The following is a 16537-nucleotide window of genomic DNA, read 5'->3' on the forward strand; positions in this document are numbered from 1 at the left end:
CTGTCAGGTTTTGGAGGAAACCAGGGAAGGGTGATTTTGTTGTTTGGTTTGGTTTCCACAAGGTTATGTTTAGAGAAATTCTGAAATGGCAGGTCAATGCCTTCCTTCAGCAGAAGGAGGAGAGGTAGGTTTGGAACATGGCAGGATAAAAGGAGTTTCAGGGCACATTGGGGTGAGTTTACCTTGTGTTGTCCCAGCGAAGGGTTTACAGTGGTGTGAGGAGAGAAAGAGCAAGTTCTTGTGCACCCAGAGCCAGCCCCTCAGCTGCATGCTGGGAACAGTGGGCTCTGTGTCTGCACCTTTTGACTTATCTGAGAAGTCTGAGTGTTTTTACAGCTGGATACATAGGCTATGTGTTTTAAGTGGTCCACCTCTACCAGGGAATAAGATGTGGGGGTTTTGTTGTCTGAAAAAAGAACCATTTCAGAATATACCACCTGTCACTGTTTAGTTTAACTAGCACGTGTGTGGCATGTACTATCAAAAACCCTTGGTCTCACAGAGCCTTTCCATTGCTATCTTTTAACCTTAACACTTTGTATATCTTGCAAAAAGAAAGACAGTCTAGGCAAGTTTTTTCTCCCACTTCAGCCTTGGAAACTATTATAGTTGCATTTGTTTCTTCTTCTGTACTCATGTGATCTCACATATTAAGTATGTTTGTCTTCATGTTAGTGGGTGCAGGGCCAGACACCCTTTCCTCTCTGGGAACACATGACTGTAAATTCTTTAGGTCACAATTGATGTGTAAAGTCCAGAAAGCTTCCACATTTTTAGTTAAGAGGGTTTAAATACTCTTAATTCACATTGCCTTTGCTGTCTGATGAAACAGTGAGGAAAAGAATAAGCATTAATTTGTTTCCAAATAGTTTTTCCAGATAAATGTCAGTGTGGGTTTTTGGGGGTTTCTTTTTTAATTGTCAACAGAAATTGTTATAAAGGGGGGGAGGAAGAAAGCAAATTTATAAAGTTAATGTTCACATAAAACTGTAAAAGGGCAGAGTGTCACACATTTTATATGGAAATGTGATGTTGCCAGTGAAAAACCCCTTGAAATTGAAGTACTTAGTTATGGATGTCAAGCATAATTGAGGCTACAGCTGCAAAATGAACCTTTCCTCAGTATAGCCACTGAGGAATTCCTTTGCATTTATGCATATATTTCCAAATGAAATAGACCATTGTGATTTAATACTTTCCCTTTTGCAGATACAGTGAAAACAGTGCTAAACAACTGTGACTTTTAGGGCAATTTGTATTAATTAAACTCAAGAGAACAATCTTATTCTGTTTGGCCTTATAAACTGGTTTAGATAAAATTCAAGTCAAATTAAAGCTTCTCCAGAGCAAGCATGAAAGGTAGGACAGAATGTAAAGAATCCATCTAATTATGGGCCCTAATTCTGCATTCTCAGCAAAAGGTGGCTACTGTTGCTCCCAGCAACACTCAGCCATCCAGAGGGTAAAATAAGGTAGGGGGAAGGGAGGAGAGCTGCATTGCACTCATTTTCTGCCCCTTTGTAGAAATAAGTTGGGCCAAACACCAGCACATTATTTATAACATGAGCTACATGGAGGCAGAGGATACTGAAGCTGTGCTTAGGGCTGGCTGTAATTCACCTTCACTGCTGGGGCCATGCAATTCCTCTCCTGGTAAGAGTTCTTCCACACATGAATTACAGTTCACTTTTATGTACCTAGCTATGCAGTGTAGCAGCAGATGCCTATCAGCTACCCAGACTGCTATCTTCTGCTCAGGTCATTATAATTCTTCTTGGTTTCATCTCCTTTGCCTTAAATTTGATATACTAAGATGCCAGGATGGATGAAAACTTGCATCTTTTTTCCTTCTGATTTTCATCATTTTAGTCCCTTGCTGCCAGCAGTGCCCATTTACCTAAAGGCAAAAATGTCATGAAAGAAAATCTTTTTATTGTTTTTCCAGATTATTGACCATTGCTTAAAAAGGAAAGGAAAAAAAAAAAAGACGGAGAGAAAACACCAACCAAACAAAAAATCCTATATTCTGAATAGCCAACTTTTCCTGAAAAAGTTTCAACTTAAATGACAACTGTTTCCATCCCTAAGTGTCAGCAGAGACCCTTGTGTTTATCCTTCTCTAATGACAGAACCATAAAACAGAGTTGTCCAGAGCCCTGTTGAGCCTCGCTTTGAATATCTCCAGGGATGGGGCCCCAACCACCTCCCTGGGCAACCTGTTTCCGTGTTTCACCACCCTCATAGTAAAGAACCTGTTCCTAACATCCAATCTAGATCTGCTCTTCTCTAGTTTGAAGCCATTGTTCCTCATCCCATCACCACAGGCCTCTGTAAACAGTCTCTCTCCATCCTTCTTGTAGGCCCCCCTCAGGTACTGGAAGGCTGCTATTATGTCTCCCCAGAAGCTTCAGTTTTCCAGGCTGAAGAACCCCAGCTCCCTCAACCTGTCCTTGTAGCAGAGGTGCTCCAACCCCCTGATCATTTTTGTGGCCTGAATGCCTTCTTAAATAGATTTGAAAGAGCTGTAAGTGGGATTGCTGAGTTGAGTTGGATCATACTCATCTACCAGAGTGGAAAGAGGCACAAATTGTTAACTATAGCACTAATACATATTCATGTAGATTACTTGTCAGCTGCAAATTGACCATAAAAATTACATCTGCAACTGTAACTCAGTCCCATTTGACGTTCAGCGAGTGTGTAAAATATGCATTAGGCATTCGCTCTGTTACTATTAGGCATCACACCAAGTGGAAGTAGCAAGTGACACCCCACCCCCCCAGAGATATTACATTGGATTTTATCTTTGAAAATGGAGGTCCTAAAGGAGAGAGATATCTTACATTACCATTGTTTACTTTCTTGTTCCTCCTTTGTGTAACCCTTGACTGTCAAATATGCTTAGCTTGCACAGCACTGGCTCTTAGTGTATCACAGTTCATTCATTACTGACACCAGGCTTCTTCTTCTACCACTAATATCTTCTCTTTGCCAAATGTTTGCAGTGCTTTTACTACTACTGAGACTTGCCCATGGAGACAGTTAGCAGAGGATGGTAGAAGGTAAACTATCCAGAACTCAAGTATCTGAGCTCTGACTGCTCCCAGGCTGAATCTTCTAGTTGTGTAACGGTATCTCACCACCAATGCAGAAGAGGCCACGTGTAACAGAGAACCAGGAAGAGTATGTTGCTTTTGTAGAACTTTTAACTAAACCTGAGTGATAAAGGCATTCAGGTCTCCAGCTGGCCCAGCAGCAATTGCCCTCTTGCAAGAGTTTTTTATTCTCTGTCTTTCTCTATTGATCCTGCTTTTGGCAGGGGGGTTGGACTCAGTGATCTCTGCAGGTCCCTTCTTACCTGTAACATTCTGTGATCACCAAAGCAGTGCATTTATATATTTGAAGGTTTATTGACTTTTATCATGCTCCACTACTTCAGAATTACTGCTTAATCAAACTTCAATGTACATTTTCCTAATGTTATTTAACATTGATAGATCCTCATCTTCACTGCTAAATTGTTTTTATTTGCTGTATCTTTATTTGGGGGCTCGTATTAGCAATTGAGTTTTCTCCCCTCTCAGGCTTCCTTTAGTGTTCTGAGGCAGATTTTTCACTTGTGATCTAGTTCATTTAATGTCTGCCCTTGCAGAAACCTCATCATGAGTCACCAGGTGGTTAAAAAGTGTTACTTCTTGTGGACAAAAGTGGACGTTAATTGATTTTGGGTCTCTGCAATAAGCAAAGGCATCACTGCCTCTCCAGAACAGATTTCAATGTTCTGAAGGCTGAAGATCACACTTTGAGGCACTGAGGTTTTATACCTATCTTAAGCTATTGTTCCTTAGTCCATGGCTGACAGAGGCTGACAGTTGATGAGTGGCTCTTTCATTTATGCAGTGACATTAGCCTCATCCAGATTCATTCATCCAGTTCAAGGACAAGGAGTGTTTGCAGGGGAGGTCCACGGGAGATCAATAAATAAATCTTTTCCAAGAGCAGTGTAAGATTGCATCTCAACAGATTTTCTTGTGAAGGTTGTGATCTGCCTCTTTGGAGGATTTTATGAACAGGTTAGACAGCTGTCTCTCAGGTGATTTAAGTGAAGTCAGAGGATGAGACTGTAGACTTAAATGACCTCTGAAGACTCCTCTGAGCTCTCTGCTTTCATTTTTTGTAGTAACTCGTCTAGGCTTCTAAGATCCCAAGCAGCTCTGATGCTTAGATGCCTAGATAATTTTATGAATACACAGAAAACCGACCTCCTTATATTAGTAGGGTGCTTTGCTTAATTATTTTCTGATAAAAATACATTAATAGTTCTGGGCACAGGTGCACAGCTCTTCCACAGAGTGCTGTAGTCATGGAGCCCTAGAAGCTGGCTTCTTCCCCTTCTCTTGCTTCACCCCACAAATGCCTCCTGTGCTCTGGGCTGCACTGTAGCTCCACTTTGACAGAAGCATGGTGTTCCCATGCCAAACACCTTTTTCTCTGGCTGTCAGGAAACTCACTTGCTTGTGGGTTTGGCTGAAATGGGTCTGGAAGGCAGGCATATCAGACCAGAGCTGCAGAAATTTTGCACTGCTCTAAGAACTAGGAAGTAGAAAATAACCATTTCTATTTGTGGTGTTTACCTGACAGTAGTCTTGATTTGTGGTTGACATTCATGTGTCCTTCACACAGATCTCCCTTCCCTCACTCACTCCACGGTCAGTAAAAAGACATTAGTTCTCAGTGTGCTTTGCCTTGCCTGAGGCTTGTCCTGTTGCTTGTCTTTGGGAATGTGAGTCTCATCATATCATTAGAGTAATGAACCAGTTCTCAAATCTCCTGATTTCTATTTCTGCTTGGCAGCTAATTGCATTATTAGGACAAGTCATGTAATATCAGCACTTCAGTTTTCTTCATAGCTTGCTTCATAGCTGACAAATGGGTAATACTTCACCAGGTATTGAGGTAGGGCTAATTACTCTTCTGGAAAATCAGAATAATGAGAAGAGGGTCTGCAGCAGAAGTGCTGTGAGAAGGGAGACACATTTCAGCTATCTGCAGTGTTGGGATTGCTAGTGGGTTCACACAGCAACCAGCTTGTAGCTTGGATGGCCATTCTATCCCGAGGCTTGCTTCAGCAAAGTTGATGGAGGCAAAGCAATGCTTTCTCTTCCTTCTGCATGAGAAGCAGCAGGGCTGCAAATTATTTCTGCCTGGATGCAGAAAGATTGTATTCATTCCTTTTTTCCTACAACCCACTCATACATTTCATGCATTCCAGCAATGTGTGCAGCTGGTGCATTTTGTGGGTCTGGTTTGAGTTCAGCAATGCCAGAACCTTGTTCAGGGCCAGTCTCCAGAACTGGCTGTAAAAGGCAGGTCTGCATCACAGTGCGTTAGTCAGGCAAGGCTGGAGTGCAGGAAACAAGTCCTAGTGCTGTGTGACAACTTCCCTCCAGTTTCCCACATTCAGCACATAGGGCAGAAAGGCTGGAGAAGAGCTGTGCCACAGCACCACTCAACAGTGCTCCTGCAGCAGGAGTGTTGAAAGACATAAGCGAAGAGACTTTGGAACTTCCTCCCTCAGCCCCACTCCATAGAAAATCCATCAGCACACATGCACACAGGCTCAAAACCACACTGACTTACAACTCTGCATACAGAGACTCACAAACAGGCTTGTCAGGGGGAAGGTTGGTTGGGCTGGATGCTCACAAGGCACCCTAGCTGTAGTAGCAGTTGCTTTTGTTGGAAGAACTGGCAAGCTCCTTCCACTGGGAGTGGCTTAGTTTAGGCAGGTGGCAAAAGGCCTGGTGTCTGTGAGCTGTGCAGAACAGCAGCGTAGCACTGCAGTGCAGAAGTGAGGGTACATAGCATTGGCATCTCCAAGACATGATATGCACTGGAAAGGGAGAGGAGAATTGGGGTTGCTCTGCAGATTTTCACTGTGCAAGTAGCTCCTAAGCTTAGCACATCAATGCCATGGATTCCAATTCTTAACCAGTAGCCACAAATACTTCTTCATTCATGCAGTCCGTGTTTAACAGAAACATTAAAATAAATTTCAGGTCCCATACTCCCCTTGAGAAGGTGTAATGGCTTGAGTTGATTTTCAGCTGGAGTTTGAGTTCAGTGTGACTCATTAGGTTACAAGTTACACAACTTCTCAGCAGTACTTTTCCCCACCAGCTCTGCAGCAGGCCCACATAGACACCATTCCAACCTTCAGTTGCTCTGCTAAGGAAGAGGTTTTTTACCTCCTGCAAGAGGTTTGCTTTGCTGCTCCCACGTTAGATGCCACAGCCCAAAAGGATGTCTTTTTTGCAAGCAGTGGCAGGCTGTTCTCCTTCTGCAGAAACTCTTGGCGAACAGTTTCACCCATACCAAAATCTGATGTTCTCCAGCACACTAATAGTGCTGAGGCAGTAGAATCCCCTCTGAATGCAGATATGGGAACTGATTTCTCCTCCCAGTTTACCACACTGGCATTTTTCTAATGAACTAGAGCACCATTGTGTGGTAAACAGAAGTCTCACTGCCAATGTTCTCTGCTTATGCTTAGTTTTTGGTACCAAAAGACTAACAGTAGTAAGTCAACACACGTTTTGCATCTGCAAATAAATGTCATACCGAAGAGCACAGCACCAGGATCACTGCTCACATTAAGCACGTTTTTATGTGAGCAGTTATTTTAAATGTGTACTCTTAAATGCCACATTTTGTTGTAGAAATGGCCTTTCAGCTATTGGAATCAGCTTCTGTTTCTTATTTCCAAATTGCTGGATATCCATTTCACTGCCACTGGACTTCCCTTAGACACTGTTAATTGCAGCATTTTTTTCTTGGCTGATGCAAAAAATCATTGCTGAAATGTTGAGGTTGTTTCTAACAGTGTCATTTACACAGAAAACACAGTGAGTCAAAAATGGAGCTGTCACTTCTTTTGACAAACAGGTTGTGCTTTTATCCCATCACTGTACCACTTGCAGCCACATCATCAGCAAGTTTGCTATGACACCAAACTGGGTGGAGGGGCTGACACACTTGAGGGTTGTGCTGCTATTCAGCCAGACTTGGACAGGCTGGAGAGTTGGGCAGGGAGAATTGAATGAAATTCAAAAAGAGCAATGTTAGAGTCTTGCACCTGGGAAAGAACAGGCTGGGGACTGACCTGCTGGAAAGCAGTGAAGGGGAAAAGGACCTGAGGGTCCTAGTGGATAGAAGGATGACCATGAGCCAGCAATGTGCTCTTGTGGCCAAAAAGGCCAATGCCATTCTGGGGTGTGTTAGAAGGGCTGTGGTTAGTGAGTCAAGAGAGGTTCTTCTCCCCCTCTACTCTGCCCTGGTGAGGCTGCATCTGGCATATTGTGTCCAGTTCTGGGACCCTCACTTCAAGAAGGACCTCAGGGAACTGCTTGAAAGAGTCCAGCGCAGAGCCACAAAAATGGTGAAGGGAGTGGAAGATCTTCCTTATGAGGAGAGACTGAGGGAGCTGAGGGCTCTGTAGCTTGGAGAGGAGGAGACTGAGGGGTGACCTCATTCATGTTTATAAAGATGTAAAGGGTGAGTGCTAAAAGGATGGAGTCAGGCTCTGCTGGGTGATGCCCAATGACAGGACAATGGCAACAGGTGGAAGTTGAGGCATAGGAAGTTCCATGGAAACATAAGGGAACATTTTTTCCCTGTGAGGGTGCCAGAACACTGGAACAGGCTGCCCAGGGGGGTTGTGGAGTCTCCTTCTCTTGAGCTATTCAAAACCCACCTGGATGTGTTCCTGTGTGATCTGCTCTAGGTGATCCTGCTCTGGCAGGGGGGTTGGATGGGATGATCGTTCAAGGTTACTTCCAACCCCTAACATTCTGTGATTTTCTGACCAACAGAGAAGATTATGCAACCTTGTTATAAGACATTAGGAACTGATGCTACCTTGTTTTTCCCACTTCAGAGAAATTTTGGTGAAGTGCTATAAAATCCTTTGGGAAAATATGTGTGATCTTTGTGTTTGTTGCTAACACACACAGAAACAGGCAGCCTTTGCATACTTTGTCATTTAGATGCTTATAGCTGGGCATTTAAGCAAACTCATTAGAGGAACTCTGTGATTGGAATGTCATATCTGATACTCAAATAAAGAAAATTAATCTGTATTTGATGACAAACAGCTCTCCTTGTTTCCCTCAAGTTATTTATAGAATTGTAGAATCATAGAATGGTCTGGGTTGGAAGGGACCTCTGGAGGTCATCTAATCCAAACTCTCCTGGAGTCAGCAGGGACATCCTCATCTAGATCAGGCTGCCCAGAGCCCTGTCGAGCCTCACTTTGAATATCTCTAGGGATGGGGCCCCAACCAGCTCCTGGAGCAACCTGTTGCAGTGTTCCACCACCCTCATAGTAAAGAACCTGTTCCCTAGCATGCAATCTAAATCTGCTCTTCTCTAGTTTGAAGCCATTGCCCCTTGTCCTGTTGCTGCAGGACTTTGTGAACAGACTCTCTCCATCTTTCTTGTAGGCCCTCTTCAGGTACTGGAAGGCTGCTATTAGGTTTCCCCAGAGCTTTCTCTTTTCCAGGCTGAGCAACCCCAGCTCCCTCAGCCTGTCTCCATAGCAGAAGTGCTCCAACACCCTAATCATTTTTTGGCCCTGACATTGTAGCTTTGTGAGTCAACTAGCACAGCAAGTGGCCAGAGTTTGACATGGCAGATTTGTGACTTCTTACATTTAAAGATGTTACTTTTAAACTGTGTGGGTTTAATGAGGATAAGGACTTTTTGGATCTTACTTTTCTAATAGGCCAAAATGAGAAGGTAGTGGCTAAGAATACCAGTTTGTAATGAGTCAAAGTAAATTGAGTAAACTGACTGAATGCTATTTTAGACCATCATATGAAAGAGAACTTAAAATATATTCTTCTGTTTGCAGGAATAGACAATCTCTATGAGAGGGCTCTTCACATCCGCAAACTCCTCCTAACCTTGCCCAGGTCGGTCCTTATAGTGATGAGATACCTCTTCGCCTTCCTCAACCAGTAAGTGCTTTATAGTTCCCCAAGGTACTGTATCTTCATCTGCCTTCCTCTGCTGGTATTGATGTTATTTGGATTTACTTGTTCTCTCTATGTAGAATTTACATTTAAGCTGTGTTTAACACAAACCACGATCTTCTAGTTGGCAGTGAATACAAGAAGGAGAACAGCAGTTTTCATTCAAATGAAAATTCTGTTTGAACAAAGCTGAGAAAGGTTGTATTAAGAAAGATGAAAGCATTTTCTGAAATGGGGAATGCAGGCTACAGCATTAAAGCTGATAATAAAACAATCTGAGAGGTAAAGTAACAAAAACTAACTACATTAAAAATAGTTTGAGTAATTTGGAATATTTTTTTTCCTTCAGCTCAGACTGATTTTAATCTCCTGACAGGAAAAATAAATAGTATATTGAAGCAACACAGGTACTGCAAGCTGCTTATTTGATGCTAGGCACTGCCAGGGTGAGAATTCAGGTTGCTGCTTTGATTTTGTGGTAACAGGGCTACCAATATAGAGAACATACATCCCCTGTGTATGCTTCAATGCAAAGTAGCTTGGTTCTCACATTGCAAAACACAGGCAGCTGCTGGAAGGAAGGCTGTGTGAGAAAGGGAAATTGGTGTTTGTGTCTTCATCATCTCAGACAGTCTCAAAGAGAAGATAAAAGACAGATAGGGCAATTGTGCTGTGTTTCTCCCTTCAGTCCTTCACAGCCCTCTCTGGTTTTGCTGACCCCAGTATGTTCACTAAATTTTTTTTCTCTCTGTGTACTTCATCCTGATTCTGGCTTTTCTCTTTCTGCTTCCACATTGTCTGTTTCCTGTTATATCTGTTTTCATATTGCTTTTTCAATCTTTTTTTTTCCTAAATTTGCCCTCTGATGATTCATTTTGTCTTTGTGACCTTGCTCATTTCATCCATCCTGTTCCTATAGAAACAGGATCTTTGCAGCCAGGTTACGTATGCATGCCTGTTTTGATAGCAGTGCCCATTTCCTTTCATCTAGCAATTTCTGAACCATTTTCCAGAAATACTAAAAAAAAAAAGGGGCAGAGATCTGAAGTTTTATCAAAACAACCATTCATTTGAAACATTAATTCATCCCCCAAAAAGTGACACTGTGTAAATGTCTCAAGGGCTTATATCACAGCTTCTCCTCTACTTAGACCTACAGATTGGCCAGAGCTATATGAGGTTGTACTTGTTACATGGTCATGCTATAGCTACATCTGTTCTCACCATAGGAATGCAATTCAAAAGCAGGCTAAATCCTTTATTGCCTCCAAATTGTTCCTGATGCATCCACAGGAAAAACATTCCCATAGTTTGACTTTCTGCAAATCCAGTTCTCCTTCTCTAATGTGCAGCTCTGCCTGCTTGGCCACATGTAGTCATCACACCACATGGCAGACCTCATCTGGTCTAAGCTTCTAAACTTAGATCAAGCTGCTCAAGGCTTTGTCCAGTCAAGAACCAAAAAGGGCAGAGAGTTCACAGCCTCTCTGGGCAGTCAGTCCAAGTGGTCACCTTTATAGTAATGATTTTTTTTCCCCTGCTTCTACCTGAGCTGTCCTCGCTGTGACTTGTGTCTGTTGCCTCTCATAGCCTTTCTGTGCACCTGTGTCTGGCTCTGGTTTGTTTATCACTTCGATAGTAGAAGATTGCAGCTAGACTCTCCAGTAGCCTTCTCTTCTGAAAAAGAAAGGAAAACAAAAAACAAAACAAGACAAACAAAAAACCACACAAAACCAAACAATGGTCTCTTCTGCTTTATAACTTCACTTTATAACTCTTGTGCTCTAGCTCCCCAGCCATCTCAGCAGTACTTTCCTGGACTTAGACCAATTTGTCAGTCTCCCACAGCTAGACATAGTGAATTTGTGGGCAGAAGGTGCTCAGGCATTTTAGATTGTATGGTAAAAGGGGAAACCAGAAGTCACAAGAGCCTTTGCACCATCCAGGAACTTAGTTGCCTCCAGAACACAATTCAGTGTAAGTTATTTAGGCAGTTGATGGGAAAGATGCATCAAGGTCTGATGAGAAATGATATGCATGTGTACCTACCTCGGATCCAGTCCACTTGGGCCTCAAAGAAAATGCACAGATGAGATAGAAGCAGCAGCCATTGATGCATTTTGCATTAGCCCATTAGGTCAGTGTACCCTAAACAGAATAGTGTGGGAACACCTATATATTCCATACATAGATGTGTAGTAAATCACAGAATGTTAGGGGTTGGGAGGGACCTCAAAAGATCATTTAGTGCAACCCCCCTGCCAGAGCAGGATCACCTAGAGTAGGTCACACAGGAATGCATTCAGGCAGGTTTTGAACATCTACAGAGAGGGAAATTCCACATTCTCTCTGGGCAGCCAGTTCCAGTGTTCTGTCACCCTCACAGTGACAAAAGTTTTTCTTTATGTTCACATGGAACCTCCTATGCTCCAGCTGGCACCCAGTGCCCCTTGTCCTATCGTTAGGCATCACTAAGAAGGGCCTGACTCCATCCTTCTGACACTCACCCTTCATGTATTTTTAAACATTAATGACATCACCGCTCAGTCTCCTCCAAGCTAAAGACTCAACTCCCTCAGCCTTTCCTCATAAGGGAGGTGTTCCACTCCCTTCAGCATCTTTGTGGCTCAGCTCTGAACTCTTTCAAGCAGTTCCTTGTCCTTTCTGAACTGAGGGGCCCAGAACTGGATGCAGTATTCCAGATGTATTCTCACCAGGGCAGAGTAGAGGGGGAAGAGAACCTCTCTTGACCTGCTAACCGCATCCCTTCTAATACACCCCAGGATACCACTGGCCTTTTTGGCCAAAAGAGCACATTGCTGGTTCATGGTCATTCTTATAAACTGTAGCACAGGAGGTTCCACCTCAGCATGAGGAAGAACTTCTTCACTTTAAGGGTCACAGAGCACTGGAACAGGCTCCCCAGGAAGGTTGTGTAGGCTCCTTCTCTGGAGACTTTCAAGACCCATCTGGACGTGTTCCTGTGCAACCTGTGCTAGATTCTGTGTTTCTGCTCTGGCACAGGGGTTGGACTAGATGATCTCTGGAGGTCCCTTCCAACCCCTAACATCCTGTGAGTCTTCTGTCCACCCAAACCCCCAGGGCCCTTTCCCCTGTGCTGCTCTCCAACCTGTACTGATCCATGGGGTTGTCCTTTCCCAGATGCAAGACTCTACACTTGCCCTGGTATTTCATTCAATTTCTCCCTGCCCAGCTCTCCAGCATGTCCAGGTCTCCCTGAATGGCAACACAACCTTCAGGTGTGTCAGCCACGCCTCCCAGTTTTGTGTCATCAGCAAACTTGCTGGCAGCGCACTCTGTGCCCTCATCCAGATCCACTGTAAACTCTCTTTTTACAATGTCTATAGCCTATGGAAGAAATCCCCTTTTTTGCTTTGTTACTTTGTGTCAATGTGTGAAGGGCTATAGGAAATCTCTAAGCTGTGATGGAAAAATAGTCTTTCTAGTATTCAGAAGGAGGTTAGTCACAGTGGAAAAGCCAATTTGTCTTGATTTTTGTGTTCTAACAGCCTCTCACAGTACAGCGATGAAAACATGATGGATCCGTACAACCTGGCCATTTGTTTTGGGCCAACCCTGATGCCTGTTCCAGACATACAAGACCAGGTGTCTTGTCAGGCACATGTGAACGAGATAATCAAAACTATCATCATCCATCATGAGGCTATTTTTCCAGATGTTAAAGAACTTGATGGCCCAGTGTATGAAAAATGCATGGCTGGAGATGACTACTGGTAAGTTGGAATGTTACCCTTCTGTCTTCCTCAACAAAATCGTTAGGGTGGTTGTCTGGATGACTCCTTTTGCACACGATAGAAAATATATAAGAAAAGCATTTAGGTTCTCATAGTACAGTGAAGCAAAGAAAAGTATAATGAGGTTCCCTACAACATCCCTAGGACATCCCTTCTGTTCAGCAAGATGCATTCAGAATTCCAGGTGTACTGTGCAGAGTATACAGCAGGTAGGAAACTGTCTCTCTGGCTCTGAGCCACCTTAACAAATTTCATCTTATGATGTCTTCCTCCTGCTCCTTCCGTCTCTCAGCAGCACATACACACTTGTTATAAATTAAAGGATTCAAAGGTTCTGGGACCTTCTTCCTAACTGAAAGTGTTGTGAGAGAGGTGTGTAGTCATCTTTGGTAGCTGTATGTTCACAGCATGTCATGAGAATTCCATTGCCCATAACTTTGCAACATTATAATTTCAAGTGATCTCACTGGGATGGCATATTTTTGATATGTCCTTACTCTCTCTCTGCTTGACCTTTTGTTTCCCTTCAGTGACAGCCCATACAGCGAACATGGTACGTTAGAGGAAGTGGACCAGGATGCCAGTACAGAGCCCCACACCAGTGAGGACGGTATGTCTGCTGCGTTGCTGGGCCTTTGATGGGAGCAAGTTTTGCAGGTGTTTCGTTCAGGAGACCTCCTTCCTTTACTAATTGTGTTTCATTTGAAAGAAAGGGATTTCAGTCCTGGTGTTCTGTGGCAAAGCCAGCATCTTTAATCTCTGTTTGTGTGCTTTTTCACTCTGATTCATCTGTGTTTGACCAGCTGTTTCCTTCTCCCCTGATTTGCCCAGTCACAGGAAGGGCAAGAGAGAAAGAAACTATTTCTGTCAGCACATAATATTTTCTGATATAATGTCACAGTTTTTAGTGACTCTTTATCTTTTGTCTGCAAAACTAAACTTAGCAAAAGTGTGTCTTTAAACATTTCAGCTAAGGGATATTTGCCATTCAGTGGGCTCTATTCTGAAATTAATGTAAAAGCTATGCCATCTAAAGGATTTCTAACTACTGAACAACACATGTGTGTGTGTCCCACAGTGAAACTTCTGAACAACAGTCATTTTCTAGAAGTGTTAATCACATATTCTGATGGTTCTGGGTACCATAGATATCCAGGAAAAATGTGATGCATCTCTGTTAGATCGATTCCTTTAGCCAGCTTTCCTGACAGTGTGTTTGACTGTAACATGCTTCAGTTGGACCACCCTTCAGATGTCTCTCCCAATAACTTCAGCCCAGTTTCAAGGAAATGTAACAGATGGAAAGAGATGTCAAAATTCTTAAGTAACTACCATTTTCCTGACAATTAATAGTGAGTTAGAGGTGGAGGAATCAGAGCAACCAGCACACATTCACTGAGCAACAGCAGAAACAAAAGCTGCCCCTTGTCCATCTGAGAGGATATGTGAAATGAAGAAGAGGAAGAGAAAGAGAGGGGAAAGGGGAGGAGAAGAGCTACAACAGAGAAGGGTTTATTTTTATTTTTTTAAGAAGGATACCATAAGGGATACTGGTTAGGAGCTGGGATGATTGCCATAGGGAAAGGGAACAGGAAAATGTATCTATAGGAAATCTGACTGCACTAGTCCCATTGCACATAGAACAGTGTAAACAATAGTTCCACTCTAGCCATACCCTTCTGCTTTGTCACGTAGGCAAGCTGTCAGTAACAGATTGCTTGTCTCTTCCCCTTTGCTGCCATGAGGAGGTACAGGCACAGTCTATCAGTTTAGCTGTTTGGAGAGGAGGGATGGTTGGGTGGGCAGGCATCACAGAGAGGGGGAAAAACTGAGGACAGGAAAGAAGTCAGTGTTAATCTTCTGCCTAGGGTGTGTTCCCATGCCTGAATACTAGGGAACACTGACAGTTCTACAAGACAGCCTGTGTGTGGGTTTCTCTTGACCAGCTCTCTAGAGCTAAACCCCTGCTGTCTTTCTACAACACAGCTATGCTAAAAATGGTGTGAACAAATTCATCGTTGCACTTTATTTTTCCAAGACAGTATAGCCATACTTTATAAGAGCTCCTTCTTCCATTGGAGGCATGAAGCAAGAGTAGAAACTGAAGAACTCTGTCTCTCATTTAGAGCACAAGTAAAGCAGTGAAACGCAGGCAACACAGCAGTTCAATATACATGTGGGCCAGCTTTGGGGTTCTGTGACCACACTGAGAGATAAAGGTCCAACTAGGCATGGAAAAGTGCAATCAAAAGCAATTACTTCAAAACCATGCCTAGGAAAGATGAAAACATCACCAAGAATCAGAGGAGCAGGACTGTGGCACTGGCATAGTGCATCACCTGTGCCTCAATAATCATGGGCTCTGCCCTTTCACCACATCGTTATAAAAACAGTTTTACATTCCTGTTGTCGTGCTACCTGTGTTATGACAGTGTCACTGGTGAGGACAAACCCTCAAGAGAAGAGCTGTCAACAGGACAAAGCTGTGCTAAAAGACATGGGGTTTTTGTTCACCGTATTGGCCAGCAATTGAATCCTGATTGCCTCATTACACCTTTTTAATTAATTCAGTGCCAAAAGGAAGCAGACATTTGTGTTTACAGCTAAATAATTGTTAGCACAAAAATATTTGGGATCTAGGGAAAAGCTTCTGCAAAGATAAAACTCAGCAAGCCTGGACTGCACACCAAGCAGTTTGGTCTTCAGTTCCCAGGTGGCAAGCTCTACCATTTTTACCCCATGGCTATGGCTCTCCTTACATTTTCCTAATGTAAGTTACAGGGTTTAAATTAAATGCATTCACCATCTCCTTGCACACACACTCAGGTGTTTGTCCTCTGGACAGTTCCTCTGAAAAAAGCGTTCATGGCACCAAATATGAGAATAGCTGAGGATTTTTTAGTTTGCTGATTGAACAGCTGAGGATTTTTTAGTTTGCTGATTGAACTGTGATGGACAAAAAAAAAAAGCTTATACTAAAGGTAATATTTTGGGTGTTTAATGTGATTGATTCATTGATTGCACACTGAATGCATCACTGCCAGCCATATGTGGAGAGAGAGGCACAAGGTTGCTGCTGTATTGATCACACGTGGTACTTATGTATTGCCCTCATGTGATGGAAGAAGCAGATTCTCTGAGTAGGGGGGTGGGTTGTGCTGAAAATCTCATTAGGTTTATGCTAAAACGTATGCATATACAGGACCATAGGAATTACAGGGTAATTGAAACAACCCAAAGATCAAAAGTGAAAGGATTTACTCTTCTACTTTACTTACTGTTATGGGAATGACTTGCTGTATGAAGTTACCCTACAAGTGAATCTCTCTGTGCCTACTAGAATAAGCCTGTCTGCAGGAGCTGGCTTAGTAGTGCTAGGGATGTTCAACTACAATTAGGAAACAAGAGGACTTTTTAAAAATTAAATTACATATGCAGAGGTAAAATCTGATAGCTTGGGGAAAAGAAGACTGTTAGGGAGGTGGGTGTTGGTCTCTTCTCCCTAGTATCAAGTGAGAGTATGAGAGGAAACAGCCTCAAATTGTGCCAGAGAAATATCAGGAAACATTGCTTTACTGAAAGAGTGGTCAGGCATTGGTATAGACTGCCTAGGGAGGTGGTGGAGTCACCACCCCTGGAGGTGTTCAAAAAAACATATAGACATGGCACTTCAGGACATGGTTTAATGACCACAGTAGTTTAGGTCAGTGGTTGGACTCGGTGATCTTA

At 43.0% G+C, this 16537-nt stretch overlaps 1 protein-coding gene across 2 annotated transcripts in view; it reads left to right on the forward strand.

Moving 5' to 3' along the window:
- SRGAP1 (SLIT-ROBO Rho GTPase activating protein 1) overlaps positions 1 to 16537 on the forward strand; it is a 150484-nt gene that overhangs the window by 122884 nt on the left and 11063 nt on the right. For both annotated transcript variants that reach the window (XM_054399911.1, XM_054399912.1), the window contains exons 16-18: positions 8912 to 9017; positions 12563 to 12787; positions 13339 to 13418. In XM_054399911.1, coding sequence (XP_054255886.1) covers positions 8912 to 9017; positions 12563 to 12787; positions 13339 to 13418 — 411 coding nt within the window. The remainder of the gene's footprint in view (positions 1 to 8911; positions 9018 to 12562; positions 12788 to 13338; positions 13419 to 16537) is intronic.

Source organism: Indicator indicator, chromosome 3 (assembly GCF_027791375.1).
Source record: "Indicator indicator isolate 239-I01 chromosome 3, UM_Iind_1.1, whole genome shotgun sequence".
NCBI lineage: Eukaryota > Metazoa > Chordata > Aves > Piciformes > Indicatoridae > Indicator > Indicator indicator.